General features: G+C 45.5%; 1 protein-coding gene across 4 annotated transcripts in view; it reads right to left on the bottom strand.

Annotated features, from left to right (window-relative positions):
* The window catches only part of NUP85 (nucleoporin 85), a 58,725-nt gene that overhangs the window by 38,348 nt on the left and 3,520 nt on the right, over positions 1 to 16,857 (bottom strand). For 3 of the 4 annotated variants that reach the window (XM_066381182.1, XM_066381181.1, XM_066381180.1), the window contains exon 2: positions 9,853 to 9,946. The exons of the other annotated variant lie outside the window; for it this stretch is intronic. In XM_066381182.1, the coding sequence (XP_066237279.1) occupies positions 9,853 to 9,946 (94 nt within the window). The remainder of the gene's footprint in view (positions 1 to 9,852; positions 9,947 to 16,857) is intronic. 4 annotated transcript variants of the gene reach the window in all.

Here is a 16,857-nt window from a genome sequence, read left to right as displayed (position 1 = left end):
AAGGGAGAGAGATGAGAAGCATCAATTCGTTGTGGCTCCTTAGGCTCCTTCATTGATTGATTTCTCATACCTTGACTGGGGAGATACAGAACAAGTGACCCTTTGCTCAAAACAGCGACCTTAGACTCAAGCCAGCAACCATGGGGTCATGTTTATGATGCCACACTCAAGCTGGTGAGCCTGCACTCAATCTGGTAACCTCAGGGTTTCGAACCTGGGTCATCTGCGTTCCAGTCCGACACTCTATCCACTGCTCCACTGCCTGAATTTTTAAAAACAAATGTTTCTTCTCAGATTTAACTCACTAGCATACAGCTAGTGTTCGACTTACGACCACGATTGGTTCTGGCAGACCAGTCATAACACGATTTGGTCATAAGTTGAGCAGGCTATATGTACAGTACTGTGAAATGATGTTATAAAAATCTTTAAGTCATATTTTATCATAATTTTCGTTATTATATATCATAATTTTCTTTGTTCATTTTATGTCATTTGTATTATCTCTACACCATTTTGTTTCTTATTTTTACATTCGTCAGGTTTAAGTAAAACACTGCATTACCAGTACAACTGGTTTAATATTTGCAAAGACAATTTCCTCTTGGTAGACATCTTAGGAGAGCTTTGATGAAAAATATCCAAGACACACAACACAAACTGCTGTACTGAGTCTGGGATAACAGTTGAAATGGTGCATGTGGAGATGGTAGTGCTGCCGGAAGCTGGTCTGCACTGTCATACGCCCAGCTGGGCAACGCTTGCGTTGCCAGACGCAGTGCAGTTGTGGCTAGTGATTGTGTACGTAAAGTCGAATGGTTGTAAGTTGCATAGGTCATAAGTCAATCAGTATTTTTAATTTGATCTACCTATTTGTGAAATTTTTTTTTTTTTGTATTTTTCTGAAGTTGGAAACGTGGAGGCAGTCAGACAGACTTCCTCATGCGCCCGACCAGGATCCACCCGGCACGCCCACCAGGGGGCAATGCTCTGCCCATCTGGGGCCTCGCTCTGTTGCAACCAGAGCCATTCTAGTGCCTGAGGCAGAGGCCACAGAGCCATTCTCAGCGCCTGATCCAACTTTGCTCCAATGGAGCCTTGGCTGCGGGAGGGTAAGAGAGACACAGAGAGGAAGAAGAGGGGGAGGGGTGGATAAGCAGATGGGCCCTTCTGACCTGTGGTGGGGCAGTGGATAAAGCGTCAACCTGGAAACGCTGAGGTTGCCGGTTCAAAACCCTGGGCTTGCCTGGTCAAGGCACATATGGGAGTTGATGCTTCCTGCTCCTCCCCCCTTCTCTCTCTCTCTCTCCCTCCTCTCTATAATGAATAAATAAAATCTTTAAAAAAAAGTTTAAAAAAAATAAAAAAGTAAAAAAAAAACAAAACAAGCAGATGGGCACTTCTCCTGTGTGCCCTGGCCAGGAATCAAACCCGGGACTCCTGCATGTCAGGCTGACGCTCTACCACTGATCCAACCGGCCAGGGCCTTTATTTTGTTGTTTTTTTTTAAAGATTTTATTTATTGTTTTTACAGAGAGATGGGACAGAGAGGTAGGGGAAATGAGAAGTATCAACTCACAGTTGCTTCATTTCAGTTGTTCATTGACCATTTGTATGTGTCTTGACTGGGTAGCCCCATGGTTTTGAACCCGTGACCTTAGCGTTCTAGGTCAACACTCCATTCACTGTGCCACCACTGGCCAATATGATTTTCTGTGGCTTTTTTGTGCTTTGGGATGAAGCTCTAACAAAATAAGCTTTTCAAGCAGCACTATTTTTTTGTTTTTTGAATGGTTTTGAATAAAAAAAGGGAGAGAGGAGAAAGAGACATTGCTCTGTTTCTGTTCGTGCCCTGACCAGGGAATCAGACCTACAACCTTTGCATTTCGGTACAATACTATAACTCAGGGGTCAGGAACCTATGGCTCGCGAGCCAGATGTGGCTCTTTTGATGGCTGCATCTGGCTCGCAAACAAATCTTTAATAAAAATAATAACATTAAAAGTATAAAACATGCCCTGGCAGGTTGGCTCAGTGGTAGAGCGTTGGCCTGGCGTGCAGAAGTCCCGGGTTCGATTCCTGGCCAGGGCACACAGGAGAAGCGCCCATCTGCTTCTCCACCCCTCCCCCTCTCCTTCCTCTCTGTCTCTCTCTTCCCCTCCCGCAGCCGAGGCTCCATTGGAGCAAAGATGGCCCGGGCGCTGGGGATGGCTCCTTGGCCTCTGCCCCGGGCGCTGGAGTGGCTCTGGTCGTGGCAGAGCGTCGCCCCCTGGTGGGCGTGCCGGGTGGATCCCGGTTGGGCGCATGCGGGAGTCTGTCTGTCTCTCCCCGTTTCCAGCTTCAGAAAAATAAAAAAATTAAAAAAAAAGTATAAAACATTCTCATGTATTACAATCCATTCATTTCCTACTACTCATGTTCATGGTTGTGGGTGGCTGGAGCCAATCACAACTGTCCTCCGGGGCAACACCAAATTTTTATTGGATAATGCGTAACTTACACGGGTCATTGTGAGGTCAGGAAGTAAATTTCCCTCCTTTTAATCAAGTAGTCAGCTAGCTAACTGGAGAAACCCTTTTGACAAAGAAGGCTAAAAGAAAAAAAGTTGAGTATTGTACTTTTCAGCAGGAATGAACAGAGGAATTCACCTCTGTGGAGAGAGCAGGTTCTGCAGTGTGTCTAATATGCCATGATAAAAATTGCATGGATGAAATGGTCAAATATATAAGCGGCACTTTGACACATGCCATACTACATTTGCATGGAAATATCCAGCAGGGGACAGCAGGAAGAAAGCATGTCAAGAGGTAGTGTGCAGAGTGCAAGCTAGTCAGCAGCAACTCCGTGTTTGGACCCAACAAGGTGACTGGAATTTGGCTAGCTTTGCTGGTGCTTTAGTAATTTTGAGAAACGGAAAGCCATTCACAGATGGGGAGTATGCCAAAACATTCATGCTTGATGTTGCCAATGAACTTTTGATGACTTTTTGGACAAAGACAGGATAATCAAATGAATAAAAGACATGCCTCTGTCGGCAAGAACTGTTCACGATCGTACCATCATAATGGCAAATCAAATTGAGGCAACACAAGTGAAGGACATAAATACAGCACCATTCTTTTCTCTTGCTTTAGATGAGTCAACAGACATAAGCCATTTATCCCAGTTCAGCGTGACTGCAAGGTAAGTCAGTGACACACAATGTGAGGAAAATCTTGTTTTGCCTATGAAAGAGACAAGAGGCAACTTCCTTGGCCTCCATATTTCCTCGGGGCCAGGGAACCTCGTCAGGTGGGAAGCGTTCTGTACTCAATAAAGCCTTTTATTATTCCACACTTCGTGGCTCCAGCCCCTTCCTTCCTCCTCAACAGGGAAAAATACCTTACATTTTGGTGCTGAAAACCCAGGAGAAGTTGAAGTCCACAAGGACCGCTCCTCTTCCCTTCCCCTCTGAGAAAGAACCAGGATCTCTGACCTTCCACCCACTTCAGTGCACAGTGTGGACCGCATCCACGAAGTTTCTCCAGTCACGGCCAAACAGATGTTCCTCCTAACACCTCTCAAAACCACCACTTTCTGGCCTGACCTGTGGTGGCGCAGTGGATAAAGCGTCGACCTGGAAATGCTGAGGTCGCCGGTTCGAAACCCTGGGCTTGCCTGGTCAAGTCACATATGGGAGTTGATGCTTCCTGCTCCTCCCCCCTTCTCTCTCTCTCTCTCTCCTTTCTAAAATGAATTTTAAAAAAATTATATAAAATATTAAAAAAAAAAAAAACCCACCACCTTCTGATCTCCCCCTCTCCACGCCCCTAATCAGCAGGAAGTAGCCAGACGAATAAATGGCACCCCTATTCTATTTAACACAAAAGGTCAGAATGTAAGGTCGATGGATAATGGGGGATGGTCATGTGGGGAACTCAGGCCCTCCCAGAAACTTTGGCTAGGACCGCCCACAATCCAAGCGTGCCAAAAGAAACTTCCCAGGAGCCCTTTGGAAAAAAGCGACACCTCCGTCAGCCAGTGAGATTTCATTACATCATATTAGCTCAACCTAATATGATGAGTCAACAGGGGCCTTTAAATATCTCTCATGCAGGTCACAACTTGCGACTTCCTTGGCCTCCATATTTCCTTGGGGCCAGGTAACCTTGTCAGGCAAGAAACGCTCTGTACTCAATAAAGCCTTTTATTATTCCACAAAAAAAAGAAAGAAAGAAAGAAAGAAAGAAAGAAAGAAAGAAAGAAAGAAAGAAAGAAAGAAAGAAAGAAAGAAAGAAAGAGACAAGAGGGGAGGATTTATTCAAGTCTTTCACTAAGTTCGCTAAAGAGAAAAATCTACCAATGGATAACTTATTTCAGTGTGTACTGATGGTGCTCCGTGCATGTGGGGAAAAACAGGATTCGTAGGGCTTCTTCGTGAACATAAAAAGAGACTCATCCTAAGTTTTCACTGCATCCTACATCAGGAGGCGCATTGTGCTCAGATGTGTGGCGAGCAGCTTGGTGAGGTGATGTCGCTGGTCATTCAGGTGGTCAACTTTATTGTTGACCGAGCTTTAAATGATTGCCAGTTTAACACTGCTGGATGAAGTTGGGAATAATTATCCTGGTCTGCTTCTGCACAGCAATGTGCGTTGGTTGTCAAGAGGGAAGATGCTCAACCGTTTTGCAGCTTGTCTGAGCGAAATTGGACTTTTCTTGAAATGAAAAATATCGAGCATCCTGAGTTAGCTAACACTGAGTGGCTCCTGAAGTTCTACTATCTCATGGACACTACTGAACCTCTGAACCAGCTCAATGTGAAAATGCAAGGCGTTGGAAATACAGTCTTATCCCTTCAATAAGCAGTGATTGCATTTGAAAACAAGCTGGAACTCTTCATCGCCGACATTGAAACAGATCGTTTACTACACTTTGAAAAACTGGGAGAGTTTAAAAATGCATGCACAGCAAGTGACCCTGCTCAACATCTTGATCTCCAGCAGCTAGCGGGCTTCACATATAATCTCCTGCAGTCATTCAAAGCGCGCTTTGGAGAATTTCGTGAGCGCACTCATCTTTTTAAGTTCATCATCCATCTACATGAGTGTGCAGTAGACAGCAACGACCTGAGTTACATCCCCAGTGTCTCTATCAGAGATTTTGAGCTACACGTTGCTGACCTGTGGGCCTCAGATATGTGGGTGAATAAGTTCAAGTCACTGAATGAAGATTTGGAAAGACTTGCACGACAGCAAGCAGAGTTGGCGAGCAAACACAAGTGGGTAGAAATGAAAAAACTTCAACCCGCGGACCAGCTGATTGTCAAAACTTGGAACACGCTTCCCGTCACACACCACACAATGCAGCATGTGAATATTGCTGTACTGACAATGTTTGGCTCTATATATGCATGTGAACAGTCTTTCTCACATCTAAAGAACGTTAAGACCAACTTACGATCACGTTTAATGGATGGAAGTCTCACCACCTGCATGAAGCTTAACCTTACATGTATCAACCAGACTACAAAGTCACCAGCAAAACCATGCAGCACCAGAAGTGGCATTAATGGTAAGTACTTTATTCATCATTGGTTAGCAACAGCATAACAACATTATTAAAAAGAATTCAGAACCGCCTGACCTGTGGTGGCGCAGTGGATAAAGCATCGACCTGGAAATGCTGAGGTCGCCAGTTCAAAACCCTGGGCTTGCCTGGTCAAGGCACATATGGGAGTTGATGCTTCCAGCTCCTCCCCCCTTCTCTCTCTCTGTCTCTCCTCTCTCTCTCTCTCTTTGTCTTTCCCTCTCCTCTCTATAATGAATAAATAAAAAATTTAAAAAATTAAAAAAAAAAAAAGAATTCAGAGACTTATTGTACTTTAAAAGTGTTGGTCTGGCCCTGGCCGGTTGGCTCAGCGGAGAGCGTCGGCCTGGCGTGCGGGGGACCCGGGTTCGATTCCCGGCCAGGGCACACAGGAGAGGCGCCCATTTGCTTCTCCACCCCCACCCCCTCCTTCCTCTCTGTCTCTCTCTTCCCCTCCTGCAGCCGAGGCTCCATTGGAGCAAAGATGGCCCGGGCGCTGGGGATGGCTCCTTGGCCTCTGCCCCAGGAGCTAGAGTGGCTCTGGTTGCGGCAGAGCGGTGCCCCGGAGGGGCAGAGCATTGCCCCCTGGTGGGCAGAGCATCGCCCCTGGTGGGCGTGCTGGGTGGATCCCGGTTGGGCGCATGTGGGAGTCTGTCTGACTGTCTCTCTCCGTTTCCAGCTTCAGAAAAATACAAAAGTGTTGGTCTTACATAAAATGCACACATTTACTTGTATTTAGTGTTAAACATATTGTATGGCTCTCACGGAATTACATTTTAAAATATGTGGCGTTCATGGCTCTCTCAGCCAAAAAGGTTCCTGACCCCTGCTCTAACTCAGTGGTTTTCAACATTTTTACACTTGGGACCAATGAAAACAGGAAAATTATTTTGGACACTGCTAAAGCAGAAATCACCCTGAGCATAAGCAAAGTCAACTATCGTAAGATCACTGGCTCTATAATCTTCATACAACATCAGCATGGTTAACCCTTTTGTAGACTGGCACAAAATTTCTGGTGGACCTGTCCATAGACCCACAGTTGAAAAACACTACTCTGACCAACTGAGCTATCTGGCCAGGGCTCACTGGAATATTGTGAAACTACCTTTCACCTTCATCAATCAAACTCTACTTAAAAAAAAGTAAACTCAATATAAGCCTATGTAAAACTTAATAAATCTACAAAGTTTTAGATAACCTCAAAGTCAAATAAATATATTTTTTATTACTTTGTACTGCCATTACCATTAAGATAAAAAAAATCAAGAATTGCCCTGGATAGTTTGGTTGGTTAGAGTATCGTCCCAAAGCACAGATGCTGACTGTATAATCCCCAGTCAGGGCACATACAGGAACAGATCAATGTTCCTGTCTCACTGTTTCTCCCTTCCTCTCTCACTAAATCAATAAATAATTTTTTTTTTTTTTTAAATCAAGAATTGCCTGACCTGTGGTGGCGCAGTGGATAAAGTGTCGACCTGGGAACACTGAGGTCGCCAGTTCAAAACCCTGGGCTTGCCTGGCCAAGGCACATATGAGAGTTGATGCTTTCTGCTCCTCTCCCTTCTCTCTCTCTCTCTCTCTTTCTCTCTCTCTGTGTCTCTCTCAAAAAAAACTGAATAAAGTTAAAAATAATTTTTTTTTTTTAAATCAAGAATTACCCCATGTGTAGTCACTCAGTGGATGGTGCACTGACCTAGAATGCTGAGGTCACCAGTTCAAAGCCCTGGGCTTGCTTGTTCAAGGCATAAATGACAAACGGCCAATGAACAACTGAAATGAAGCAGCTATGAGTTGATACTTCTTGCTCCCCCCCTTCTCTGTAAAATCAATAAAATATTTTTTAAAAATTCAAAAATTGACCTATTTTGCAACATCAATAAAAAGGCTCCATAATAAATCATAAACCATCAACTTGTGAAAAAAATTATTTTTGTTTATTTATTTTAGAGAGGAGGGTAGGGAGAGGGAAAGAAAGAGAGAGAGAGAGAGAGAGAGAGAGAGAGAGAGAAAGAAAAGAAAAGAAAAGAAAAGAAAAGAAAAGAAAAGAAAAGAAAAGAAAGAAAAAAGGGAGGGAGGGAGGGAGGGAGGGAGGGAGGGAAGGGGGGGAGGAGCAGGAAGCATCAACTCCCATATGTGCCCTGACCAGGCAAGCCCAGGGTTTCAAACCGGTGACCTCAGTGCTCCAGTTCAACGCTTCATCCACTGCGCCACCACAGGTCAGGCCACTGAAAATTCCTTATAGAACAGCATCTCAAACAAGTTGTGCAATGTTCAGTGGCTTGTCCTGAATGTGATTTCAATAGATATAAACAAACAAAAGAAAACCTGTGTTTCCAACAATAGAGGACAAACTAGAAATTTTGATAAGCTTTCTCACTAAGTATGAGACCATCAGACATATTCCCAGAAGTTTCTCTTCTGAACTGTTCCTTTGGCAGGTTCTACAGCTCTGCCAAGCCCAAGATCTTCACTACCAACATATCTGATAAATATTTAGCAACATTAGGGACAACTCAACTATAAAATCAAGAAAAACTACATCACTTAAAAATTACAAAAACTGGTCTGACCAGGCGGTGGCATAGTGGATAATCAGCCTGGGACACTGAGGACCCAGGTTTGAGACCCCAAGGTCACCAGTTTGAGTGACGGTTCACTGGCTTGAGCGTGGGATCATAGACATGACCCCAAGGTCACTGGCTTGAGCAAGGGGTTACTGGCCCGCTTGAAGGCCCCTCCCCTGCCCCTGGTCAAGGCACATATGAGAAAGCAATCAATGAAGAACTGACATGCCACAACAAGTTGATGCATCTCATCTCTCTCCTGTCTGACCCTCTCTCTAAAAAATGAAAAAAAATTAAACAAGCTATACACTATATTATAATGTGCCAAAATTATAAGTCTTTTATAAGCTCAACCCAATCCATATAAAAGAAGGAAAACCTGTTCTTTGGATAAAGACTCTGTCAAAGCTTTAAAAAATACTCTTCATTTCCTGAGACTTCGCTCTTAAAAAGAAGTAAACGACCTGTGGTGGCGCAGTGGATAAAGTGTCAACCTGGAACTCTGAGGTCGCTGGTTCAAAACCCTAGGCTTGTCTGGTCAAGGCACATATGGGAGTTGATGCTTTCTACTCCTCCCTTTCCCCCCTTTCTCTCCCCTCTCTGAAATGAATAAATAAAATCTTAAAAAAAAAAAAAAAAAAAAAAGCAAGCAAGCCCTGGCCAGATAGCTCAGCTGGTTAGAGCATTGTCCCAAAGAACAGAGGTTGCTGGTTTGATCCCCAGTATGAGCACCCACAGAAACAGATGTTCCTGTCTCTCTCTTCCTTTCTCTAAAAATCAGTAAAATAAACACTAAAAAAAATTTTTGTTAAAGAAGGAAGGAAAATCAAATGTCAAGATTTCAGTTTTATCATGCTACTAGTGGGAGTCTGTATCAGAAGGAAAATGCATGTCCAATACCTGATGGAGCTCAGAGAACAAACCAAAAAAGTTGCTTCACTCTCTACCTCATTTGTGCTATGTAGCAACAGCCTATGGAATTCAATCAAGATCACAGTAACATAAAGGTAAGGACTACGAAACCTCCCAAGTTTCACAATAAGAATGCTGCTACGAAGGGAACTAAGTCACTCTGGACAAAAACAGGGATATGCCTGAAGTTTGTAAATATAAAGACAACCTTTTCCACCTGAAACTGATACAAAATATTGAATGTAAGTTGTAATTGAAAAATAAAAATAAGGGGGAGGGTGAAGAGGAAGGGAGTAAAGAGGGACAAATAATGGTGATAGAAAATGACTTGACCTTGGGTAACAGGCACACAGCACAATCAACAGTTCAAATGCTATAGAGATGTTTACTGAAACCTGTGTACTCTTATGATCACTGTCACACTGTTAGATTTAATTTTTTAAATAAAATTTTAAAAATAAATAAAATTTTAAAAATAAAGATGAAACAATTCTCACCCTCCTGCAATAACTCTCACCACCCTTCCAGCTATCCCCCAGCTCCAAAGCATCTCAGATTAAGAGAAGAAATTCTCTAAAAAAGAAAAAAAAGAAAACCCTTCTTTAACACCTGAAAGATTATTAATTTCTTTCCCTAGAACCATAATCAATGAAAACCTTAAACAACTAAAGTTTCAAAAATGAAAATGGTTCAAAATAATTTCAACTGTACCATGCATGAGCTAGTCAAATCTGGGAGAATAAAGTAAAAAAGAAACAAAATGTGTCAAGACAGATAATCTGGAAGAAAAAATAATAACTACCTTTTTTGTTGAAGGAGGTTTCACATAACAGCATCTCCCCTGGACCCCAGTCAAAACACATCTGCATCTTCTTGGAATTCACTCCTGGAATCAACTAGTAAAAAATAAAGCACACAAATTTAGTCTTACTAAAGGCTTTGCTTTCAAAAGACTTGCAAGTACAATTCTAGAATTTGGTGGTCATGAAAGTTAAGTGCTAATCTATGTACACAGCTGAATGTGGATGAGATCAGTCCAGGCTATTCAAACCTAAACAAGCAAACGAGCTTTGCTGGGCACTTCAACCCAGCCTGCCTCTTCTCAAGTGTTGATAAAAAATAAAAGCTACTGCCTGACCAGGCGGTGGCGCAGTGGATAGAGCATCAGACTGGGATGCGCAGGATCCAGGTTCGAGACCCCAAGGTCGCCAGCTTGAGCGCAGGCTCATCTGGTTTGAGCAAAGTTCACCAGCTTGGACCCAAGGTCACTGGCTTGAGCAAGGGGTCACTCGGCCTGCTGAAGGCCCAGGATCAAGGCATATATGAGAAAGCAATCAATGAACAACTAAGGTGTCACAACGAAAAACTGATGCTTCTCACCACTCTCCCTTCCAGTCTGTTTGTCCCTATCTGTCCCTCTGTCATTGTCAAAAAAAAAAAAGGTATGCAAATGCAAAAACTGAAACTCATACCATAGAAATAGATAAAAATTTCTAAAAATTAGACACAAACAGAGAATAAAATCTATAAAACTTGAAAAGCACAGTAGAAAATCCTTCTGACCTTAAAGAAAACAAAGATATATAGGACCCCTTGCTCAAGCTAGCAACCTTGGGCTTCCAGCCAGCAACCTTTGGGTTCAAGCTGTTGAGCCTGCGCTCAAGCCTGCCACCTCAGTTTCCAACTTGGGTCCTTCGCATCTTAGTCCAATGCTCTATCCACTGTGCCACCACCTAGTCAGGTTCAATACCCATTTATTCCAGCACCACTGTGTGTAATGCTTCCTCCTTGCTTGGCCTACTCGGTCATTAAGAGTCTGCTAACACAGATCCTCTTCTGTGTACCTCTGGCTTAGCATATCTTCACAAAGATATATAGGACACAAAAAAAGCATAAAGTGTAGAAGAAGAAAATGTATAAATTGGACTTCACCAAAATTAAAAACATTTGTTCTTAAAAAGATACTGTTGGCCTGGCCGGGCAGTGGCACAGTAGAGCGTCAGACTGGGATGCAGAAGACCCAGGTTCGAGACCCGAGCTCACCAGCTTGAGCAAGGGCTCAACTGGTTTGAGCAAAAGCTCACCAGCTTGAGCCCAAGGTCGCTGGCTCCAGCAAGGGGTTACTCGGTCTGCTGAAGGCCCGTGGTCAAGGTATGTATGAGAAAGCAATCAATGAACAATTAAGGTGTTGCAACGCGCAAACGAAAAACTAATGATTGATGCTTCTCATCTCTCCATTCCTGTCTGTCTGTCCGTCCCTGTCTATCCCTCTCTCTGACTTTCTCTGTGTCTCTGGAAAAAAAAAAAAAGATTAAAAAGATACTGTTGGCCTGACCGGGCGGTGGCGCAGTGGATAGAGCATCAGACTGGGATGCAGAAGACCCAGGTTTGAGACCCCAAGGTCACCAGCTTGAGTGCAGGCTCATCTGGTTTGAGCAAATCTCGCCAGCTTGAGCCCAAGGTCGCTGGCTTGAGCAAGGGGTTATACTCGGTCTGCTGAAGGCCCACGGTCAAGGCACGTATGAGAAAGCAATCAATGAATAATTAAGGTGTTGCAACGTGCAACAAAAAACTAATGATTGATGATTCTCATCTCTCCGTTCCTGTTTGTCTGTCCCTGTCTATCCCTCTCTCTGACTCTCTCTCTGTAAAAAAAAAAAAAAAGATACTGTTGGCCCTGCCCAGTTGGCTTAGTGGTAGAGTGTCAGCCCAATGTGTGGAAGTCCTGGGTTTGATTTGATTCCCCGCCAGGGCACACAGGAGAAGCACCCATCTGCTTCTCCACCCCTTCCCCTCTCCTTTTTCTGTCTCTCTCTTCCCCTCCTGCAGTCAAGGCTCCATTGGAGCAAAGTTATCCCTGGGGGCACTGAGGATGTGCTCGAATGGCTCCGGTTGCAACAGAGCAACGCCCCAGATGGGTAGAGCATCGCCTCCTAGTGAGCATGCGGGGAAAATCCCAGTCAGGCGCTTGTGGGAATCTGTCTCTCTGCCTCCCCACCTCACTTCAGAAAAATACAAAAAAAAAAAAAAAGATACTGTTGGCCCTGGCCAGGAGGCTCAGTGGACAAAGCATTGTCCTGGTGCACTGAAATCCTGGGTTCAATCCTAGGTCACAGCACAGACAAGAGGCAACCAATGAGTGCAACTAAATGGAACTACTAAGTGGAACTAGTTGATGCTTCTCTCACTCTTTCCCTCCCTTTTCCTTCTTCCCTTTCCCCTTTTTCTCTTTCAAATCAATAGAAAAACTAAAAAAAAAAAAATACTGTTAAGGGCTTCTGTTATGTTGTCACTTTGACTCAAAGAAACGATTCTTTGACTCAAATAAATGATTTTAGAGAGAGGAGAGAGAGAAAGGTGAAGGTGGGGGGAGCAGGAAGCATCAACTCATTGTTGCTTTCCATATGGGGCTTGACCAGGCAAATAAAGTCTTATAAAAATTCTTAAAAAAAAAAAAAAAAAGGATGCTGTTAAGAAAATGGAAATGTGTAGAGCGTCGGCCTGGCGTGCAGAGGTCCCAGGTTCGATTCCTGGCCAGGGCACACAGAGAAGCGCCCATTTGCTTCTCCACCCCTCCCCCTCTCCTTCCTCTCCGTCTCTCTCTTCCCCTCCCACAGCCAAGGCTCCATTGGAGCAAAGATGGCCCGGGCGCTGGGGATGGCTCCATGGCCTCTGCCCCAGGCGCTAGAGTGGCTCTGGTAGCAACAGAGCGACGCCCCGAAGGGGCAGAGCATCGACCCCTGGTGGGCAAAGCATTGTGCCGGGTGGATCCCAGTCGGGCGCATGCGGGAGTCTGTCTGACTGTCTCTCCCCGTTTCCAGCTTCAGAAAAATACAAAAAAATAAAAAATAAAATAAAATAAAGAAAATGGAAATGTAAGCCGCAGACCGAGAGAAAATATCTTCAAAACGTATTTGATATTCAGAATATATAAATAACTCTTACAATTCATTAATAAAAGTACCAAGCCCTGGCCGGTTGGCACAGTGGTAGAGCGTTGGCCTGGTGTGCAGAAGTCCTGGGTTCGATTCCCGGCCAGGGCACACAGGAGAAGCGCCCATCTGCTTCTCCACCCCTCCCCCTCTCCTTCCTCTCTGTCTCTCTCTTCCCCTCCCGCAGCCAAGGCTCCACTGGAGCAAAGATGGCCCGGGCGCTGGGAATGGCTCCTTGGCCTCTGCCCCAGATGCTGGAGTGGCTCTGGTTGCGGCAGAGCGATGCCCCGGAGGGGCAGAGCATCGCCCCCTGGTGGGCAGAGCGTTGCCCCCTGGTGGGGCGCATGCGGGAGTCTGTCTGACTGTCTCTCCCCCTTTCTAGCTTCAGAAAAAACAAAAAATAAAAATTAAAAAAAAAAAAAAAAAAGGTACCGACCCAGTAACAAAATGGGCAAAAGATTTTATTTATTTATTTATTTTTACAGAGACAGAGTCAGAGAGAGGGATAAATAGGGACAGATAGGAGTGGAAAGAGATGAGAAGCATCATCAGTATCTTGTTGCAACACCTTAGTTGTTCAATTGATTGCTTTCTCATATGTGCCTTGACCGTGGGGCTACAGCAGACCGAGCAACCCCTCGCTCGAGCCAGCGACCTTGGGTCCAAGCAGGTAAGCTTTGCTCAAACCAGATGAGCCCGCCGCGCTCAAGCTGGCGACCTCACGGTCTCAAACCTGAGTTTTCCGCATCCCAGTCTGATGCTCCATCTACTGCGTCACAGCCCGGTCAAGCAAGATTTTAACACACATTTTACCAAAGATATACAAACACATAAAAAGATATACAAGCCCTGGCTGGATAGCTCAGCTGGTTAGAGCATTGTCCTGACATGCCAAGGCTGCAAGTTTGACCCCTGGTCTGGGCACATTCAAGGATCAAGAAATGATACCTGACCAGGTGGTGGCACAGTGGGTAGAGCCTTGGGATGGGATGCAGAGGACCCATGTTCAAAGCCCCAAGGTCGCAGGCTTGAGCTCCAAGGTCACTGGCTTAAAGTCCAAGGTTGCTGGCTTGAGCAAAGGGTCACTTGCTCTACTGTAGCCTCCCCTTCCCCACTATCCAGGCACATATAAGAAAGCAATGAACAACTAAGATGCCACAAGGAAGACTTGATACACTTCTCATCTCTCTCCCGTCCTGTCTGTCTCTTCCTGTCTCTCTCTCTGTCACACACACAGAATAAGAATCAATAAATGGGCCCTGGCCGGTTGGCTCAGCGGTAGAGCGTCGGCCTGGCGTGCGGGGGACCCAGGTTCAATTCCTGGCCAGGGCACATAGGAGAAGCGCCCATTTGCTTCTCCACCCCCCCTCCTTCCTCTCTGTCTCTCTCTTCCCCTCCCGCAGCCAAGGCTCCATTGGAGCAAAGATGGCCCGGGCGCTGGGGATGGCTCCTTGGCCTCTGCCCCAGGCGCTAGAGTGGCTCTGATCTTGATAGAGTGATGCCCCTGGTGGGCAGAGCATCGCCCCCTGGTGGGCGTGCCGGGTGGATCCCGGTCAGGCGCATGCGGGAGTCTGTCTGACTGTCTCTCCCCGTTTCCAGTTTCAGAAAAATACAAAAAAAAAAAAAAAAAAGAATCAATAAATGAATGCAATAAGTGAAACAACAAATCGATGTTTTCTCCCTCTAAAAATTTATAAATAAAAATTTAAAAAGATGCTCAATATCATTTTTTTTTTTGTGTATTTTTCTGAAGCTGGAAATGGGGAAAGACAGTCAGACAGACTCCCGCATGCGCCCAACTGGGTTCCATGACCGGGATCCACCTGGCACGCCCACCAGGGGCTACGCTCTGCCCACCAGGGGGCGATGCTCTGCCCCTCCAGGGCATCGCTCTGCCACGACCAGAGCCACTCTAGCGCCTGGGGCAGAGGCCAAGGAGCCATCCACAGCGCCCGGGCCATCTTTGCTCCAATGGAGCCTCGGCTGTGGGAGGGGAAGAGAGAAACAGAGAGGAAGGAGGGGGGGGTGGAGAAGCAAATGGGCGCTTCTCCTATGTGCCCTGGCCGGGAATCGAACCCGGGTCCCCTGTATGCCAGGCCAACGCTCTACCGCTGAGCCAACTGGCCAGGGCCGAATATCTTTTTTTTTTTTTTTTTTTTTTAGTTTTTCAGTTTTCTTTTTTTAAATTTTATTTATTTATTTATTTTTACAGAGACAGTGAGTCAGAGAGAGGGACAGACAGGGACAGACAGACAGGAACGGACAGAGACGAGAAGCATCAATCATTAGTTTTCCGTTGCACGTTGCAACACCTTAATTGTTTATTGATTCCTTTCTCATATGTGCCTTAACCACGGGCCTTCAGCAGACCAAGTAACCCCTGCTGGAGCCAGCGACCTTGGGTTCAAACTGGTGGGCTTTTGCTCAAACCAGATGAGCCCGTGCTCAAGCTGGCGACCTCGGGGTCTCGAACCTGGGTCCTCTGCATCCCAGTCCGAAGCTCTATCCACTGCGCCACCACCTGGTCAGGCGCTCAGTATCTTTATCATTAGAGAAATACAAATAAAAATTATGACTTATCACTGTGCACCCACTAGAATGAAAACAGCTAAAATAAAAGACATCATACAAAGAGTCGATGAAGATGTGGAAAAACTAGAACTGTCACACATTTTGGTGAAAATAGTGGTATAAGCAAGCACTTTGAAGAACTGACAGTTTACTTTAGCTAAATATGTATCTATCTGTCCTATAAACCAGGAATTCCACTTTTGGGTATTTATCTGGAAACAAACAAAACAAAACTATAATTTATATTTCTTTCTTTCTTTTTTTTTTTTTTTTTTGTATTTTTCTGAAGTGAGAAGCGGGGAGGCAGACAGACAGACTCCTGAATGTGCCCCAACCAGGATCCACCCGGTGTGCCCACTAGGGGTCGATGCTCTGCTCATCTCAGCTATTGCTCCGTTGCAACCAGAGCCATTCTAGGATCTGAGGCAGAGGTTATCAAGCCATCCTCAGCGCCTGGGCCAACTTTGCTAAAATGGAGCTTTGACTGTGGGAGGGGAAGAGAGAGACAGAGAGAAAGGAGAGGGTGAAGGGTAGAAAAGCAGATGGATGCTTCTCCCGTATGCGCTGTCCAGGAATCACCCCTAGGTCCTCCACTCACCAGGTCGACGCTTTACCGCTGAGCCAGCCGGCCAAGGCCAACTTATGTTTCTTTCTTTCTTTTTTTTTTTTTTTACAGGGACAGAGAGTCAGAGAGAGGGATAGACAGGGACAGACAGGAACGGAGAGAGATGAGAAGCATCAATCATCAGTTTTTCATTGCCGTTGTGATACCTTAGTTGTTCATTGATTGCTTTCTCATATGTGCCTTGACCGCGGGCCTTCAGCAGACCGAGTAACCCCTTGCTCGAGCCAGCGACCTTGGATCCAAGCTGGTGAGCTTTGCTCAAGACAGATGAGCCCACGCTCAAGCTGGCAACCTCAGGGTCTCAAACCTGGGTCCTCTGCATCCTAGTCCGACACTCTATTCACTGCGCCACTGCCTGGTCAAGCCAACTTATGTTTCTTAAGAGTCCTTGAACCAAAAGGAGAACATTGGTCTAGAAAAACTACTCAAGCCTGACCAGGCAGTGGCGCAGTGATTAGAGCATCGGACTGGGATGAGGAGAACCCAAGTTCAAAACCTCAAGGTCGCTGGCTTGAGCACAGGCTCACCAGCTTGTGTGTGGGGTCTCTGGCTTAAGCATGGGATCATAGACATGACCCCATAGTCGCTGGCTTGAAGCCCAAGGTCACTGGCTTCAGCAAGGGGTCACTCACTCTGCTATAGCACCACCCCCCCATCAAGGCACAAAGGAGAAAGCAGT

The sequence above is a fragment of the Saccopteryx leptura genome, chromosome 4 (genome assembly GCF_036850995.1).
Source record: "Saccopteryx leptura isolate mSacLep1 chromosome 4, mSacLep1_pri_phased_curated, whole genome shotgun sequence".
NCBI classification, from domain to species: Eukaryota; Metazoa; Chordata; class Mammalia; order Chiroptera; family Emballonuridae; genus Saccopteryx; species Saccopteryx leptura.
This window is presented reverse-complemented; position numbering and strand designations above follow the sequence as displayed.